At 46.2% G+C, this 16,316-nt stretch overlaps 1 protein-coding gene across 1 annotated transcript in view; it reads left to right on the plus strand.

Moving 5' to 3' along the window:
• C8H1orf105 (chromosome 8 C1orf105 homolog) overlaps positions 1-16,316 on the plus strand; it is a 38,090-nt gene that overhangs the window by 11,797 nt on the left and 9,977 nt on the right. Inside the window, exons 2-5 of the mRNA XM_034667646.1 lie at positions 752-837; positions 4,146-4,236; positions 5,445-5,522; positions 6,325-6,399. Coding sequence (XP_034523537.1) covers positions 752-837; positions 4,146-4,236; positions 5,445-5,522; positions 6,325-6,399 — 330 coding nt within the window. The remainder of the gene's footprint in view (positions 1-751; positions 838-4,145; positions 4,237-5,444; positions 5,523-6,324; positions 6,400-16,316) is intronic.

The raw sequence follows: 16,316 nt of genomic DNA on the forward strand, positions 1-16,316 counted from the left end.
AGAGATTATAAAGCCTACTTTTATTGCGCTCCTATTATTAAATCAGGCGCTCAACTGGGGACTTCCCATGCATCCGTGAATTCATTGGACACACATTCAGGGAGTTCCTGCAATTTCTGTTTTGGGGGCTCCTGAGACTGCAGTGACTGGAACAGACAAAAATCCCTGCTCTCCTGGAGCTTTCTGTCTTGCGCTTGACCTGTGAAGTGATGGTACCTTCATAGAGTACAGAACTGAGGCTCAGAGGTGTAAGTTGTCCAAAGCCGCCAGCTGGAAAGTGGATTAACAGAGATTAACATCTAGTTGTCTGTAGCTTCAGAGTGTGGTCCTTTCCTCTTTGCTGCCTAGAAGGAATTGGGGTGGAGGGCCCTGTGGCTGACAACAGTCTGAGACTGAATAGGAGGTTGTGAACAGTCAGCTGACTTCACAGATGCATAAACAGATGGAAGTAATAAAGAAGCAAAGGGATAGATAGAGTAGAACGCAAGATGTCAGAAAACCTGAATCCACTTACTAGCTGTGTGACTTGGCAAATCACAATGTCTGAGCTTTGATTTCTTCATCTGTTGAAGGGAGAGAACCCTATTTATTCTTGGATACTTTACAGCAGACTCAAAAGGCTCAAATCATAAAAGTGTTTTGTAAAGTGCTGGCTTTTATATAGCTGCCATTAGCTTACTTTGGTCATTGTTTTGATGGCAATGCTCAAACGCAATAAACTGCAAAATGATCTCTTTCCATTTCTCTCCAGGTTTCTGTTCCAAAATTTGGCAAGATTCCTTGGCTTAGTGAGGCCAGCCTCATAAACAAGCCATTAGTGCTCAGCCTCCCCAAAAGGTAACAGCTCAGCCACTGAGGGCAAAGGTTGCAAGAAAGACTCCCAGAAGATGATTTCTGGGGGCATTTATCAAAAGGGCAAATCTGGTCAGTTGAGAAACCCAAGATGAGTGTTCAAAAACCAGATGGCCTGGGTTTCTCAGACGAAAGTGGGCACTGAGTAGAGGCTCGGCAGGGGGATGAGATCTCAATTAACCCCCCTCTCTACAACCACCACTCAACAATACAAAATAATTTTGCCCTTGGATGCTGCCGCTCCAAACACTTTCATCCTCCTTGGCATCTTACTTTTTGTCCTCTGTTTTAATTTGAAACTTACTAGTTTTAACCATCAAAAGTCTAGAACCATAAATTCCTGTCTTTAGAGAGTAGCGACTGCCTGTATCTCCCTTTGAGACAATCTCCTCCAATCTCACCAGTCCCGCCACGTCCAGACAAACTGCTATGGAACACGATTCTGTGTTTCAAAACTGGAGGTGTCTGTGTGTTAGCAGCATTTTAGTGCTGACACTCGAGATAATGGGGATTCCTCATTCCTCCTCCACTTTTGGTCCCTGGCTGTGGTGATATACCCTGCTCTGGGGAGGGGAAATGGAAGGAAGGGGGAATGTGAGGTAATGTGGAGGCAAGTGGGAAAAATCAGAGGGGGAAGAGAGAGACACATACCTTCCTGCCCACACACAAATGAGTCTCCATGAAGGACACTCTCCCCACATTCCCTCTTCAATAACATGGACCTTTGCTTTATCGGCTGTTCCTTTAAAATCCACATTCTCAGTAAACAGCTAGACAGATTTGTGTATTTTCAGAGCACCTATGAAGTGCTTGTTGCTCTTTTCTGCTATTTTTACTTAACTCAGTATCTAAACTCTAGCTCACGTCTAGCAAATGTGAAATGGCTAGTGTTTGCCATCTAACTAGGGTAACAGCTTGCTGTCCCATCTCAGCCCCTTCCCCGTTAGACCTGCCCCTGCAGCCAGGAGTCTGCCCCTGTAGCCAGGAGTAAAGCGTCACTGGGCTGGCTCTCTCCGTCCCTGATTATACAGTTTTGGGGGCGGGGGTAGGGAGGGGGAACAGGACGGGGGACTGAAAAAGACAGACCCAGAATACAACTGGGCAGCCCCAGAACCTGTTTCTTTTCACAGCCGGGTCCTGGAGAATCAGAAGGGACAGACTATTGACAGTCTGAAGGGAAGGGATAGTTTTCCCTCTGGCCAGCTAACCTTGAGCTAGTCGTAAGGAGAAATTGCCTCAGCGGTCAGTGAAGCTCTACTCATTTCTAAACGGAGTGTTTGGGCAGCAATCTCAACCGTTGTGAAGAGAAACGGCACTTCTCTACCTCAAAAGACACTGAAGACGCTACCTGGACACCACGGGGGTGTTGTGTGGAGCTTTCAGGGAGACAACAGAGGAGCGAAGTCTTTTGAAAGGATGGTTTGTTTAAGTATCAACAGTTCTTAAAAATTAGGAACTCTTCAGCTGGCTAAAGCTCTGGGTTCCAAGTTATTTATTTTTGCCAAAACCTTTTTCTAAGGTCTCAGCAAGAAAGTTATAAACTTGCTTTAAGTATTACCTAGTTTGGGACAAGCAGTTCAAACACAGAACAGTCTAAAAAAGAGAAAGAAACATTTAGTGAAATGTAGCCAGAGCACTCCCAACTACAAACCCCAAAACGCACGTGCAGGGCTGGAGGAGTGAGGCCCGGCTCTGAACACCGGGGCCTGCACAGACCTCCTTCCTTCCGAGACGACTCTCCTGCTACATGGAAGCCACACTCCTCATCGGTCTCGACACTGAGGCCCTGCTGAACTGAGATTATTGAGGCTAAAGCAGCTCTAGAGTGGCCTCTGGTCTCCCTAGGTCAGAATTTGGATGTCAAGTCCAAGGCAGGCTGTTCACAAATCAAAGATAAGGCAGTGAAGGGGCTGAGTCAGACCCACCACCCCTGCTCTGCCAGGGCCCGGGGAAGTGGTGAGGAGAAATGAAACTGTAAATGCCTCGGGAATACCAAACTCCTTTCACATGCCTGAGTTATAAATGAACAATGAACAATGAAATCTTTCCTCATGAGAGAGGAGAGGTGTTCCGGGCATGCCGAGTTTCCATTTCTGGAATGCCAGGGTCATGCACAGTGTTGCACACACAAGCAGTTTATGATGACCGGGCCCCCTGCATGCCTTGGCCTCTTATATTGTAATAAAATGAACCACCACAGCCGCGAGGCAGGTCACACCTGTGAGGAGAAGTGATATTGTCCCTGCAGCTTCACTGCTTCACCCCCTGACTAGAAAGAAAAAATGTTCCGGAGTGGTTGGAGGCTATGTTCCATGGGAAGAAATGAGTGGATTCAGTGTCCAAGGACACAGACCCCAAGAAAGCAGACCAGGCATGAAAAAAACCTGCACTTATTAAATATGAATAATTTCTACACAGGTCTTTTCAAAAAGGAGATCTGGTTGCATTTCACCCAATACACATCTGCTTTTATGAACATTTTTTTTTCCTGCCTTAGTTTGTACACTGTCTCTGACAATTCACAACTGGCATTAGTTAGTTCTAAACAAAAGGACAGAGAAGCCAGAGTGACTTAAGAGGGCAAAGTCATCCTTTGGAAGCTGCCAAATGGTCTGTGCCTTTCAGTACTAGGATGGGGAACAACTCCTCAGGGTGTCCCCTGGGTTATCTCTGTTGGAAAGGAAAAAATTTTACTCTGCCTTTTAAGTTTCTTCTGGCTGGTTTTAAGAATCAAATTGACATGGGACACACTAACAAGAGAAAATCAAATTTAATTTTGTACATGCAGGAACGCACAAGAGATTCCAAAGACAGTCATGCCAAATAATGTATATATGTCATCCTGCACTAAGGGAAAAGAGGACAGGGGTTGGGGACTCCAAAGGGAAGGAAAATAATTCACAGGAAGAATGGAAAGAGTAAATGTTTGGTAAACGAATGTTTGCTGGGCCATCCAGAAACAATGGGACACAGAGATGAATTCCAACAGACTTTGCCAAGTTCCTCCCTGTCTACCTTACCTAGCTGATATTGTATTACGTATAATCTATGGTGATGGCTCTCTTCCTGGAGCAAGTCCTCTATCTAAATTCTTTTCGGCAGTTAAGGGGAAGGTCAAAGTTTCTTCCCAAGTATTTTGGGCCTTGATTGTTTTCAGCTCACAATAATCTGCAGGCCAGAGTGGTACACCTTGGGGCTGTTTGTTTTGACCCCTACATCTCTGAAACAACCAAGGGCTTGGCTCTTCAGACCAGAGACTGTGGTTCTAACTTGCTTTGTTTTGATTACTTCAGATATCCTCATGCCTCTGCCACTTTTCTGATTTCATCCAAGAAGGATATGAATTTGCCTATTTTGTTTCAAGTTCCAGATGTCTTCTCTAAGGTACTCAATTTCTGTCTTTTAATTGAAAAGAAACCCCTAGTGGTTCTAGTATGGCACTGAATGTAAATACAAAGGCGTTTCCTATCTCCTTAGCTGAGCCGGGGGCCTGGAAGGTCATCACTGTTCCATAGACAGTTGTTGAATGACGTGAATGAGCCTCGCAGGCTCACCCGAGCTCAAGTGCACCAGCACTAAGAACAAAGGTTACAACCACCAAAAAGTGAAAACGAACAAACACACACAATCCTCTTGAGAAACAGTCCCTGAGGCCTTCAGGGACTGCTGTTGAGTCCGTGTCCAGAGCCAGTCCTAGCTTCTGGAGCCTCCAACCCTGTCCCATCACCGCCCTGGATCCCTCATGTGTATCCCCTCCACCTCCCGGAAATCAACCGGGACTGGCCCCCCGGGCGGTACTCCTTACACTGCAGCGCCCAGAGGGTTCCCGGTTCGAGGTGCTGGTGAAGTCAGCAGTGCTTCGACACAGAGGGAGAGAACTCCGGGCGGACGAGCAGTTTCTCATCTGAGGAGTACACAGGACGGCTGCTGGCCGTCGTGGGCGCCGTTCCTAAGCACTTGTCACACTGCCCCACTCGCGGTGGGGACAGCTCCGCTCTGCGAGCCACCATTGCAGGGCCCTCCTGTCAGGAGGTAGACCCCTGCTGAGGGAGGCCTCCCTTGGTTAGCGTCGATAAGGAGAGGGGTGAGCTGGGCGCCACCTCCGTGAACCGGTGCGCAGACGGCACATCTGCACTGCCGCCCTGCTGGGCGATGGGAGGGAAAGGAGGGCTGGGCTGGGAGCGCCAGGGAACGGCTCCAGGGGAAGATCTGGTAGGTATTTCCACAAGCGCCAGGGGAGCAAAGATGCGGAGCGTGAGGGTACAGGAAGGGCTTGAAACCATCAAGGAATCAGGTCGCGCCGCGAGCTGACAGAGAGAACCCCGCAGAGGGGTGGGCCGGGCAGGAGCGCAGAGGGCCCCCGGGGACCGGGAGCAGTGGGCGGATGTTCCAGGTGTTCAGCTCCGGACCGTCAGCGGCAGGGCTGCGCTTGAGTCACGGCACTAATCCCCCAACACCCGGGACAGTCTTGTAGGTACGAGTGCCCCCAGAACGTGCACAGAGGGGGCTGAGCCCGGACAGGGTCCACGGGGAATGGCCGCAGAACGAGCAAGAAGCCCTCCAGTCACGGTCTCTTTGGACTTCCCGTTTAGACAGGCTCTCCCATGCCACCGAGCACCTCCTCATCCCAGGTGAGCTCGGAGATTCCGTGCATCGTGCCTGCCGAGGCAGTAAGATTCTAGGCCCCAGACCCGCCGGGCAGGAGGCGGGGAGAGGAAGGCATTAGAAATGGCCAGGGCGAGGGAGAGGCCCATATTCCGCAGGGCTTCGAATTTCATGGCTGCAATACTCGCGGGTGACCACGAGAGTGCAGCCAAGAGCAGCAGCGTCCCCGGGTTTGGCCAGTAGGCTGAGCCAAGGAGGCCAGTCTCCGCGCAGGCCCCGGATTCCGCCGATCGCTCAAGAGCTCGGGCCCTGGGCCCCATGCTCCCCGCGTCTGGGGCTGATCCTCCACCTCTCTCTCTCTCCACCNCCCCCCCCCCCCCCCCCCCGCGTCTGTGTGTGAAAAACAGTGGCCCCTGCAGACTGGAAAGACAAGGAGGTGTAGAAAAGGCAAAACTTTACCTTTGCCATCTCAGGGAGTTCGGCTGCGCCAGAGAATTAACCGATGTGAGACACAGGAACGGCAGAAAAACATACACGTGTATTAAATGTAAGTTTTACGTGACACAGGACCCTCATAAGGAAGTGAAGACCCAGAGAAGCGGCAAGACCTAAATGTTTGATGCTAGGCTGAACAAAGAGAGGCAATGGTGGGAAAATACCTATCAGGGCGGCTAAAGGAAGATAAAAATCATTTTAACAAGGTCTGGGCGTGCAGAATTGCACAGAGTTGGCATGACTACGAAGGGCTGCACATGTACCTGGTGAAGTAAACAGGGGCTCCGCAGGCATCTGCTCCTTTCTAGAAAGAAACTGTGCTGTATCTGGTGGGTGTGGTATGCACTGCGGACACCCTGTCTCTTCCTTTAGCCTCGAAATCAGGGACCCACCAAAAGGCTGCTGGCAGCCCTGCAGCCAACGAGCGGGCCTGGCCTCTGGGCACAGGTGCGAAGGTCCTGCCACCTGGCTGCCTTCCCCTGCCCAGTCACAGGTCAGAGGGCAGAACTTTGAACACTCACATTCCAAGTGGCATTCCCGCCCTGCCCAGGAGCAGTCCTGTGGCAGGGGCAGGTGTCTGGGTATCTGGAGCAATGTTCACCCATGGACAGAGAGACAGAAAGGAAACAGGCTCAGAGACTGAAAGAGAGGGAGAGGAAGACACACAGCAAAAAAGCAGAAGCCGAGCAAGACACAGAGAGGCAGGTAGGGGCACAGAATACAAAACAGGAACAGACTAGGAAAGGCAGAGCTAAGAGAACACAAAGAAATGGAACGTCCGCACTGCCCCGTTTAGACATCTGCCCTGTGGAGCAGCTTCTTGGTCAGGCCCGACTTTCACCAGCCGGTTGCAGGCATGGATTCCTCCAGATGCCATGAAACAGCAACGGGCAGCATGATCGCGGCAGCATGGAGGCCCCGAGGTGCCTGGCTCAGAGCTCCCAGGCAAGGCGGAGCCCATGTGTGGGGGCCACGTGGGAACTGCGGCTGGAGACCTGGGGACCCCATGGCCTACTTGCTGGGTTATGTGTCGGTGAGCAAGAGCCACTCCATTAGTATGGAGTGGGAAACGCTGACCCATTCTCTCCGCTCCTGCCCCCACTCCCTCTCCTTGCTTTGATCCGGGTTTGTTGTTCCAGTCTCACGAGTCAGAGTCCAGAGGAGAGCAGTGCTTGCTTGGCTTTCACCAGACCTGTGACAAACGCCTTGTCGAAAGACGCTGCAGGGCCCAGCGTGCCTGGGAAACGCACAGGAGGGCGACTCCCCATTTTCTCAGCACCGAGAACTCCTTTTCTTGTTTCTTTCTCGCTGAATCTGTTTCCGAGAGCTCGAAAGCTCGTGACCACCACGGAAGCTAGCCTGCATACTCCTCAGTCCTTTTCCCGTGTCTATTGCTCAGACACGTGACTACAGATATGATTTTCAAAGGGCCGTAATAACGACCCCTGCTGATCTGATGGTAATAAAACCCACGTTTAAGAAGTCCGGCCGGTAAATGCATGGCTGTTGATAATATTTTGTGTAGGTTTGAAATGTTTCTGAGTCAACCGTATGAGTATTTAAAAAAAACCATATTCACCTTTATTCTTTAATGGAAGTGGCTGGTATTTTCAGATAGCAAGAAAATGTGTAATTACCAGAGGGGTTTGTTTTGTTTTGTTTTAATATCTGATCACCGCTTTTTTTCGAAGGGATATAGGAATCATTATGCCCTCATGTGGATCTAAGAACCCACCTTTCCCTGGGGAAAGGTCATCTTCTTCTGACCCTTTATCCAAGGAACTTTCTGGCTCACTGAAACTAAATACGTGTATGGTTGGACAAAGCTTTTAACCCTTCTGGGTCACAATTTCCTTGTTGTGTTTATTGAAAGAATTGAAATAGAAGTGACTCATGAGGTGTTTGTCATTTACGGAAGGAGTGGAAAGGAGGAAAGGAACAGAGGTGTCGAAGGGCAGGAAGGATGGAGGCAAATTTGTCAGCTTTCCTCAGCATGCTCATGAGGGCTATTTTTATTTTTTATTTTTTTTTTCATTTTGTTATTTCTGCTTTATTTTAAAAAAGGAGAGTAACAAACTGAGGGCTTCAGAGGGGAGGGGTGTGGGGCAATGGGACAGGCCGGTGATGGGTATTAATGAGGGTACCACTGCATGGTGCACTGGGTGTTACACGCAAGTAACGGATCATGGAACATTACAGCAAAATCTAGGGATGTACTGTATGGTGACTAACATAATATAATAAAAAATATATAATAAAATAAAAAATAAAAAAATAAAAATAAAAAAGGAGAGTAAAATTCGACACCTAGAAAGTGTACTAAAACTATCTCTCTGTCTGTTGGTAGATGGGAACATGATTCACTGACGGTCTCTACTCAGTGTCTGCGCCAGTTCGTTTCTCTCTGTTTTATCACCAGAAACCTACCATTTACCTTGATCAGCTATTTCATAAATATGTGTGCTGCTTGTCACTCAAAGACCAAATAAGCAAGAAGACATGAAACAACAAAAAATGTCACTCTGTTCTCAGAAGAAAAGGACTTTTTAAAGCAGCATAATCTTTCTACATCAAAAGTAGCATTAGCATTGCAGGTTATTGGACCTGACCATCGGGAGCCACCCGTGATCTAATGCGTGTCACTCAGTAATCTGCAGGTCATTTGGGAAGGCTGCACAAGCAAGATTTTACTCACTGTTGTAGCATACACTGCTTGAGGAAGATTTCTGATGAACGTTTTCTCTTGAGTTTTGGTTAAATAACTTGATAAATGAGTAAAAGGATCATTTTCCACGTTGATATTTGAGTTAATGCTTTTGGGTCCAATTTTTGAAATCCCTGAAACTGGAGATCCTCCCTACTTTGTTAGTTTCACAGAGATTAAATTGCTATGCTAACCGATTAGGTGGAAGAAGAGGTGAATGTCCTGTGATACTTTGAGGTTTTCTGCTGTAAAGTTTTACCGAGTCCTAGAAAGCCACAATCCAGTAAAAGTCTAACTATAAGTAGAAATACAAATGAATGTTGACACTCTACCATTGATGTGTTGGTTGTTCTCTTTTCTAGCCTCGTTTTATCCAAGTTATTGTCACAGGAATGTAAAGGTACTGTCTTCCCAAAACCCAGGTAATTAGGACAAATTGTAGCATAAAATTTGCCAGGGATGGATCACAGTCCTTCCCAACGATTTTTTTTTTTTTATCAAAAGCAATGTCTTTATGGCATATTTTCTCATAGGAAGTTAGGTATTATGTATGCGTAATTTTTTTTTTTCTGATGTAAAGTTTGATGCTTCATTAGTTGCGTATAACACCCAGTGCACCATGCAATACGTGCCCTCATGAGGGCTATTTTTAAAATCACCATCTGGTGCTTTTACATTTTCAGTTTTGTTAAGTGGAGAGGTATGTGTGCGTGTGTGAGACAGAGAGAGAGGTGGAGAGAGGGAGAGAAACATGTTTCTCTGTTTCTGTATCGAAAATTCAAGAAGGTCAAGGACTTGGGCCGTGAGCCAGACCTTAGGAACCTCAGCAGGTATTAACCTCAAATATTAGGACGTTTCCAGTCGTGACACGTGAAGAGCAGACTCTGGCTTCTGGGCCTGACGGAACTGTGCATCATACCTTGGCCAGGCCACAAGAGGTTGCTCTCACTTTCTGATCACACCTGACAGCTGCTTGGAAAATGAGAACCCCATTAACATTGCAGAGTTTCTTTTCTTGGTGGCTCTGACTGTACAGAGGCTACAACCAGGGGCCTGTGCTCTGAACCACTTGCCATTCCTGCTACTGCTGCTGAGCTGGCCCTAAGGAAACCAAGAGGGAGCAGCAAACGCTGCAGAGGGAAGAGACCCTTGGCTCCAGGGCTAGGAAAGAAAGCAAGGCGGTGGGTGGGGGGAGTGGGGGAAGCAGAGGCCTACACAACATGGAATCCCAAATTGTTTGCATCGACTTCCATGTACACATATAAATATATGTTTACGTGTGATAGTTTAAAATGCTTACAATGGGGGCGCCTGGGTGGCTCAGTCAGTTCAGTGTCTGCCTTTGGCTCAGGTCACGATTCCCGGGTCCTGGGATCGAGCCCCACATGGCGGGGGAGGGGGGGTCCCTGCTCAACGGGGAGCCTGCTTCTCCCTCTTCTGCCCCTCCCCCTCTGCTCGTGCTCTTTCTCTCATTTTCTCCCTCTCAAATAAATAAATAAAATCTTTAAAAATAAAATAAAGTGGTTACAATGATTCATCCATTCAACCAACATGTGTTGAATGCCTACTGTGTGCTGGATTCTTGATAGGCTCTAGGGATGCAACAATGTTTGAGATGTGTTTTTGCTTTTCAAGAACTCTCAGCCTGGTGGAGGAAACAAACATATTTAAAAAGAAAGAAAGAAAGAAAAACGGGACAAAATGCAACAAAACGCCACACCAAGGCTGTGACGGAAACAGAAGGGCAGGCACCCAAATCAGGTTGAGGGTGTGCAAAATGGTAAGAAGGCCAAGAGAAAGACTTTCTGAGAAGGTAGCAGTGAAGCTGTGTCTTCATGGAGGAGGAGCGAACAAGGCCGGGCAGGACAACATATAAAACATTTTGTCTTCAGGTCCCACGGGAATGGCAGTGATCATGGCTCTGAAACTCGGGAGTGACATCTCCCGCTGTCATTAACGGGGCAAGACCCTGCCCTGGACCTTGGAGGCCCCTCAGATATGTCTGTTGCTTGATTTGCAATAAACTCATATTCTTAAGTAGAAACCAGAAGTCTGGAAAAGGGGAAGGAATCCACTGCAGAAAAGACGAGAATCTGCTGATAACTCCACCAAAACCAAATCTGCCCAAGGATGTTCCCACTGCCACCTCCCCCTGCCTATGCCCTGCGTCCTTCCAGACTCAGTGTAAAGGCCACTTCTCGGAGCCTCTCCTGACCCTACAACAGGACGTGCTCTCTCTTTCCTGAAGGCCCAGAGGTCTCATGGCTGCTCCTGTGATCGCTCGTGCAACCAGCCTCGAATCACAGTTTCAGAGATGTCTCTTAGCCTCAGAGCTCACAGAGGGAGGGCTGGAAGGGGGAGCTGAACCCCGGGAGATAGCACCCCCAGGGTATCAGGGAAGATCTGGCAGAAGGTGGAATCTGCCAGAAGCCCGGGAGTCTCTGCCTCTCTGGCCACTCTGCCCACTCCCCACACCCCACACCGGACAGTGGCCCTTCTCAGCGGGCCCCCGTTACCTGAAGCCAGTCTGCTAGGTCGTTCTTCTGCGCTGCTGCAGTGTTTCCTGGCCTTTGGCTTGCCCTCCCCCCAACTTGTTCACCACCCCAACATCTACCCAAGCCTTGTCCGCTCCTGCAGCCCTTCTCAGACCCTTCCTTCTCTGCCCTGCCCCACCCCCACCCAGGTGAGCTCTGTGGTTTTTTTTGGTTTCACTGTGGCCCTAACAGACGTCTGTCACAGTGCCTTCCACACGCTGTGCTTCCTGGCACACAGTCTGCTGGGTGGGTGAGCGGTTGAGGTCAGAAGCTGTGTCTTTTTTTTTTTCCATAATAATATTTTTATTATATTATGGTAGTCACCATACAGTACATCCCTGCTTTTTGATGTGAAGTTCGATGATTCATTAGTTGCGTATAACACCCAGTGCACCATGCAATACGTGCCCTCCTTACTACCCATCACCAGCCTATCCCAATCCCCCACCCCATCCCCTCTGAAGCCCTCAGTTTGTTTCCCAGAGTCCATAGTCTCCCATGATTCATTCCCCTTCTGATTACCCCCCCTTTCTTTATCCCTTTCTTCTCCTACCGATCTTCCTAGTTCTTATGTTCCATAGATGAGAGAAACCATATGATAATTGTCTTTCTCTGCTTGACTTATTTCACTTAGCATTATCTCCTCCAGTGCCGTCCATGTTGCAGCAAATGTTGAGAATTCGTTCTTTCTGATAGCTGAGTAATATTCCATTGTATATATGGACCACAGCTTCTTAATCCAGTCATCTGTTGAAGGGCATCTCGGCTCCTTCCATGATTTGGCTATTGTGGACAATGCAGCTATGAACATTGGGGTGCATATGGCCCTTCTCTTTACTACGTCTGTATCTTTGGGGTAAACACCCAGTAGTGCAATGGCTGGGTCATAGGGTAGTTCAATTTTTAACTTTTTAAGGGACCTCCACACTGTTTTCCAGAGTGGCTGTACCAACTTGCATTCCCACCAACAATGTAGGAGGGATCCCCTTTCTCCACATCCTCTCCAACAATTGTTGTTTCTTGCCTTGTCTATCTTTGCCATTCTAACTGGCGTAAGGTGGTATCTCAGTGTGGTTTTGATTTGAATTTCCCTGATGGCTAATGATTTTGAACATTTTTTCATGTGTCTGTTAGCCATTTGTATGTCTTCATTGGAAAAGTGTCTGTTCATATCTTCTGCCCATTTTATGATTTGTTTATTTGTTTCTCGTGTATTGAGTTTGAGAAGTTCTTTGTAGATCTTGGATACCAGTCCTTTATCTGTGGTGTCCTTTGCAAATATATTCTCCCATTCCGTGGGCTGTCTCTTAGTTTTTTTGACTGTTTCCTTGGCTGTGCAGAAGCTCTTTATCCTGATAAAGTCCCATAAGTTCATTTTATCTTTTATTTCTCTTGCCTTTGGAGATGTGTCGTGAAAAAGGTTGCTCTGGCCGATGTCATAGAAGTTGTTGCCTATGTTCTCCTCTAGAATTTTGATGGATTCCTGTCTCACATTGAGGTCTTTCATCCATTTGGAGTTTATTTTTGTGTATGGTGTGAGAGAGTGGTCAAGTTTCATTCTTTTGCATGTAGCTGTCCAATTTTCCCAGCACCATTTATTGAAGAGACTGTCTTTTTTCCACCGGATGTTTTTTCCTGCTTTATCAAAGATTAGTTGCCCAAAGAGCCGAGGGTCCATTTCTGGGTTCTCTATTCTGTTCCATTGGTCGATGTGTCTGTTTTTGTGCCAGTACCATGCTGTCTTTGTGATCACAGCTTTGTAGTACAGCTCGAAATCCGGCATTGTGATGCCCCCAGCTTTGTTTTTCCTTTTCAACAGTTCCTTGGAGATTCGGGGCCTTTTCTGGTTCCATACAAATTTAAGGACTATTTGTTCCAGTTCTTTGAAAAATGTCCTCGGTATTTTGATCGGGATAGCATTGAAAGTGTAGATTGCTCTGGGTAGTATGGACATTTTAACTATGTTAATTCTTCCAATCCATGAGCATGGAATATTTTTCCATCTTTTTATGTCTTCCTCAATATCTTTCAAAAGTGATCTATAGTTTCTAGCATATAGGTCCTTTACGTCTCTGGTTAAGTTAATTCCAAGGTAACGCATGGTTTTTGGTGTTATTGTAAATGGGATGGATTCCCTAATTTCTCTTTCTTCAGTCTCGTTATTCGTGTATAGAAATGCAACTGATTTCTGGGCATTGATTTTGTATCCTGCCACCTTACTGAATTGTTCTATAACTTCTAATAGTTTGGGAGTGGATTCCTTTGGGTTTTCCATATAGAGTATCATGTCATCTGCAAAGAGAGACAGTTTGACTTCTTCTTTGCCGATTTGGATACCTTTGATCCCTTTTTGTCTTCTGATTGCTGTTGCAAGGACTTCTAGTACTATGTTGAATAATAGTGGCGAGAGTGGGCATCCTTGTCGTGTTCCTGATCTTAAGGGAAAGGCTTCCAGCTTTTCCCCATTGAGAATAATGCTTGCAGTAGGCTTTTCATAGATGGCTTTTATGAGATTGAGAAATGTACCCTCTATTCCTACACTCTGAAGGGTTTTAATCAGGAAAGGATGCTGTATTTTGTCAAATGCTTTTTCTGCATCAATTGAGAGGATCATATGGTTCTTGAGTCTTTTCTTGTTGATATGATGTATCACATTGATTGATTTGCGAGTGTTGAACCATGCTTGCATCCCAGGTATGAATCCCACTTGGTCATGATGGATAATCCTTTTAATGTACTGTTGGATTCTATTAGCAAGGATCTTGTTGAGGATTTTGGCATCCATATTCATTAGAGAAATCGGTCTGTAATTCTCCTTTTTGAGGGGGTCTTTGCCTGGTTTGGGGATCAAGGTAATATTAGCCTCATAGAATGAGTTTGGTAGCTTTCCTTCTGTTTCTATTTTTTGAAATAGCTTTAGGAGAATAGGTATTATTTCTTCTTTGAATGTTTGGTAGAATTCCCCAGGAAAACCGTCTGGGCCTGGAGTTTTATTATTTGGAAGGTTGTTTATCACTGACTCAATTTCTTCATAGTTAATTGGCCTATTTAAGAAATCTATTTCTTCCTGTTTCAGTCTTGGTAGTTTATAGGTTTCCAGGAAGGCCTCCATCTCTTCCAGATTGTTTAGTTTTTTGGCATATAGCTGTTGATAAAAGTTTCTAATAATCCTTGCAATTTCAATGGTGCTGGTCGTGACCTCTCCCTTTTCAGTCATAATTTTAATAATCTCAGTCCTTTCTCTTTGTTTTTGGACAAGTTTTGCCAGTGGTCTATCAATTTTATGGATTCTCTCAAAGAACCAGCTTCTAGTCCTGTTGATCTGCTCTACTGTGGTTCTGGTCTCTAATTCATTGATTTCTGCTCTAATCTTGGTCAACTCCTTCCTTGTCAGTGGGTTAGGCCTGTCCCTCTGTTGCTGTTCCAGTTTCTTGAGGTGAGAATATAGAAACTGCATTTTAGATTTTTCTATTCTTTTGAGTGAGGCTTGGATGGCTATGTATTTCCCCCTTAGGACTGCCTTTGCAGTATCCCATAGGTTTTGGACCGTTGTGTATTCATTCTCGTTGGTCTCCATAAATTGTTTAATTTGTTTTTTGATTTCCTGGTTTATCGAGTCATTCTTGAGCAGGATGGTTCTTAGCCTCCAAGTGTTTGAGTTTCTTCCAGGTTTTTCCTTGTGGTTGAGTTCCAATTTCAGAGCGTTGTGGTCTGAGAATATGCAGGGGATAATTTCAATCTTTTGGTATTGGCTGAGACCTGTTTTGTGTCCCAGAGCATGATCTATTCTTGAGAATGTTCCATGGGCATTTGAATAGAATGAGTATTCTTTGGTTCTGGGGTGTAGTGTTCTATATATATCTATGAGGTCCAACTCGTCGAGTATGGCATTCAAAGCCTTTGATTCTTTGCTTAGTTTTTGCCAGGGTGTTCTGTCTATTTCTGATAGTGGGGTGTTGAGGTCCCCTACTATTACTGTGTTCTTATCTATATGTCTCTTTATTTTGGTTAAGAGTTGGCTTGTGTATCTTGCTGCTCCCCTGTTGGGGGCATATATATTAATAATTGTCATATCCACTTGTTGAATACTTCCTTTAAGAATAATATAGTGCCCTTCTGTATCTCTCTCTATGGCCTCTAGTTTAAAATCCAGTCTATCTGATATGAGAATTGCTACTCCAGCTTTCTTTTGAGGTCCATTTGCGTGGAAGATGGTACTCCATCCCCTTACTCTAAGTCTGAATGCATCTTTGGGTTCAAAATGAGTCTCTTGTAGACAGCAAATGGATGGGTCATGTCTTTTTATCCAATCTGCAACCCTGTGGCGTTTTATGGGAGAGTTTAAGCCATTTAGATTGATAGAGATTATTGACAGATATGATTTTAATGATGCCATTTCTCTTTAAAGTCTTTGTATCGGTTGTGACTTGCTGCTCTGTATCACTCTTGGGGCCTTTTTACCTTTATAGAGCCCCCCTTAATATCTCCTGTAGGGCTGGTTTCGTGGTTACGAAATTGGTTAATGATTGGCGATTTTGGAACGTCTTTATTTCTCCATCAATTCTGAATGACAGCTTTGCTGGATAAAGGATCCTTGGCTGCATGTTTTTCTCTGAAAGAGCTTTAAAAATGCCCCCCCAAGCCTTTCTCTCATTCCAGGTCTCTGTAGACAGGTCTGACGTAATCCTGATACCTTTGCCTTGGTACGTGAGAAATTTCTTTGCCCTGGCCGCTTTCAATACTGTATCCTTGGATCTAATATTTGCGAATTGCACTATGACATGCCGTGGCGTAGGTTTGTCCTGGTTGAGCTTGGATGGGGTCCTCTCTGCCTCTTGGACACGAATGCTTGTTTCCCTTGCTAGATTAGGGAAGTTTTCAGCTACAATTTGTTCAAATATCTCTTCTAGACCTCTGTTTTTCTCCACCCCTTCAGGGATGCCGATGATTCTGACATTGGATCGTTTCATAGAGTCAGTAATCTCCCGTAATCTACATTCGTGGGCGTGGATTTTTTTAAGACCAGCTTCTATTTTCGTTTTTTCTTCTACTAACCCATCCTCCAATTCGCTAACGCGTTCCTCTGCCTCGGTGACCCTGGCCGTCAGAGCCTCTAGTTTTGACTG

Source organism: Ailuropoda melanoleuca, chromosome 8, assembly GCF_002007445.2.
Source record: "Ailuropoda melanoleuca isolate Jingjing chromosome 8, ASM200744v2, whole genome shotgun sequence".
Taxonomy (NCBI): Eukaryota; Metazoa; Chordata; class Mammalia; order Carnivora; family Ursidae; genus Ailuropoda; species Ailuropoda melanoleuca.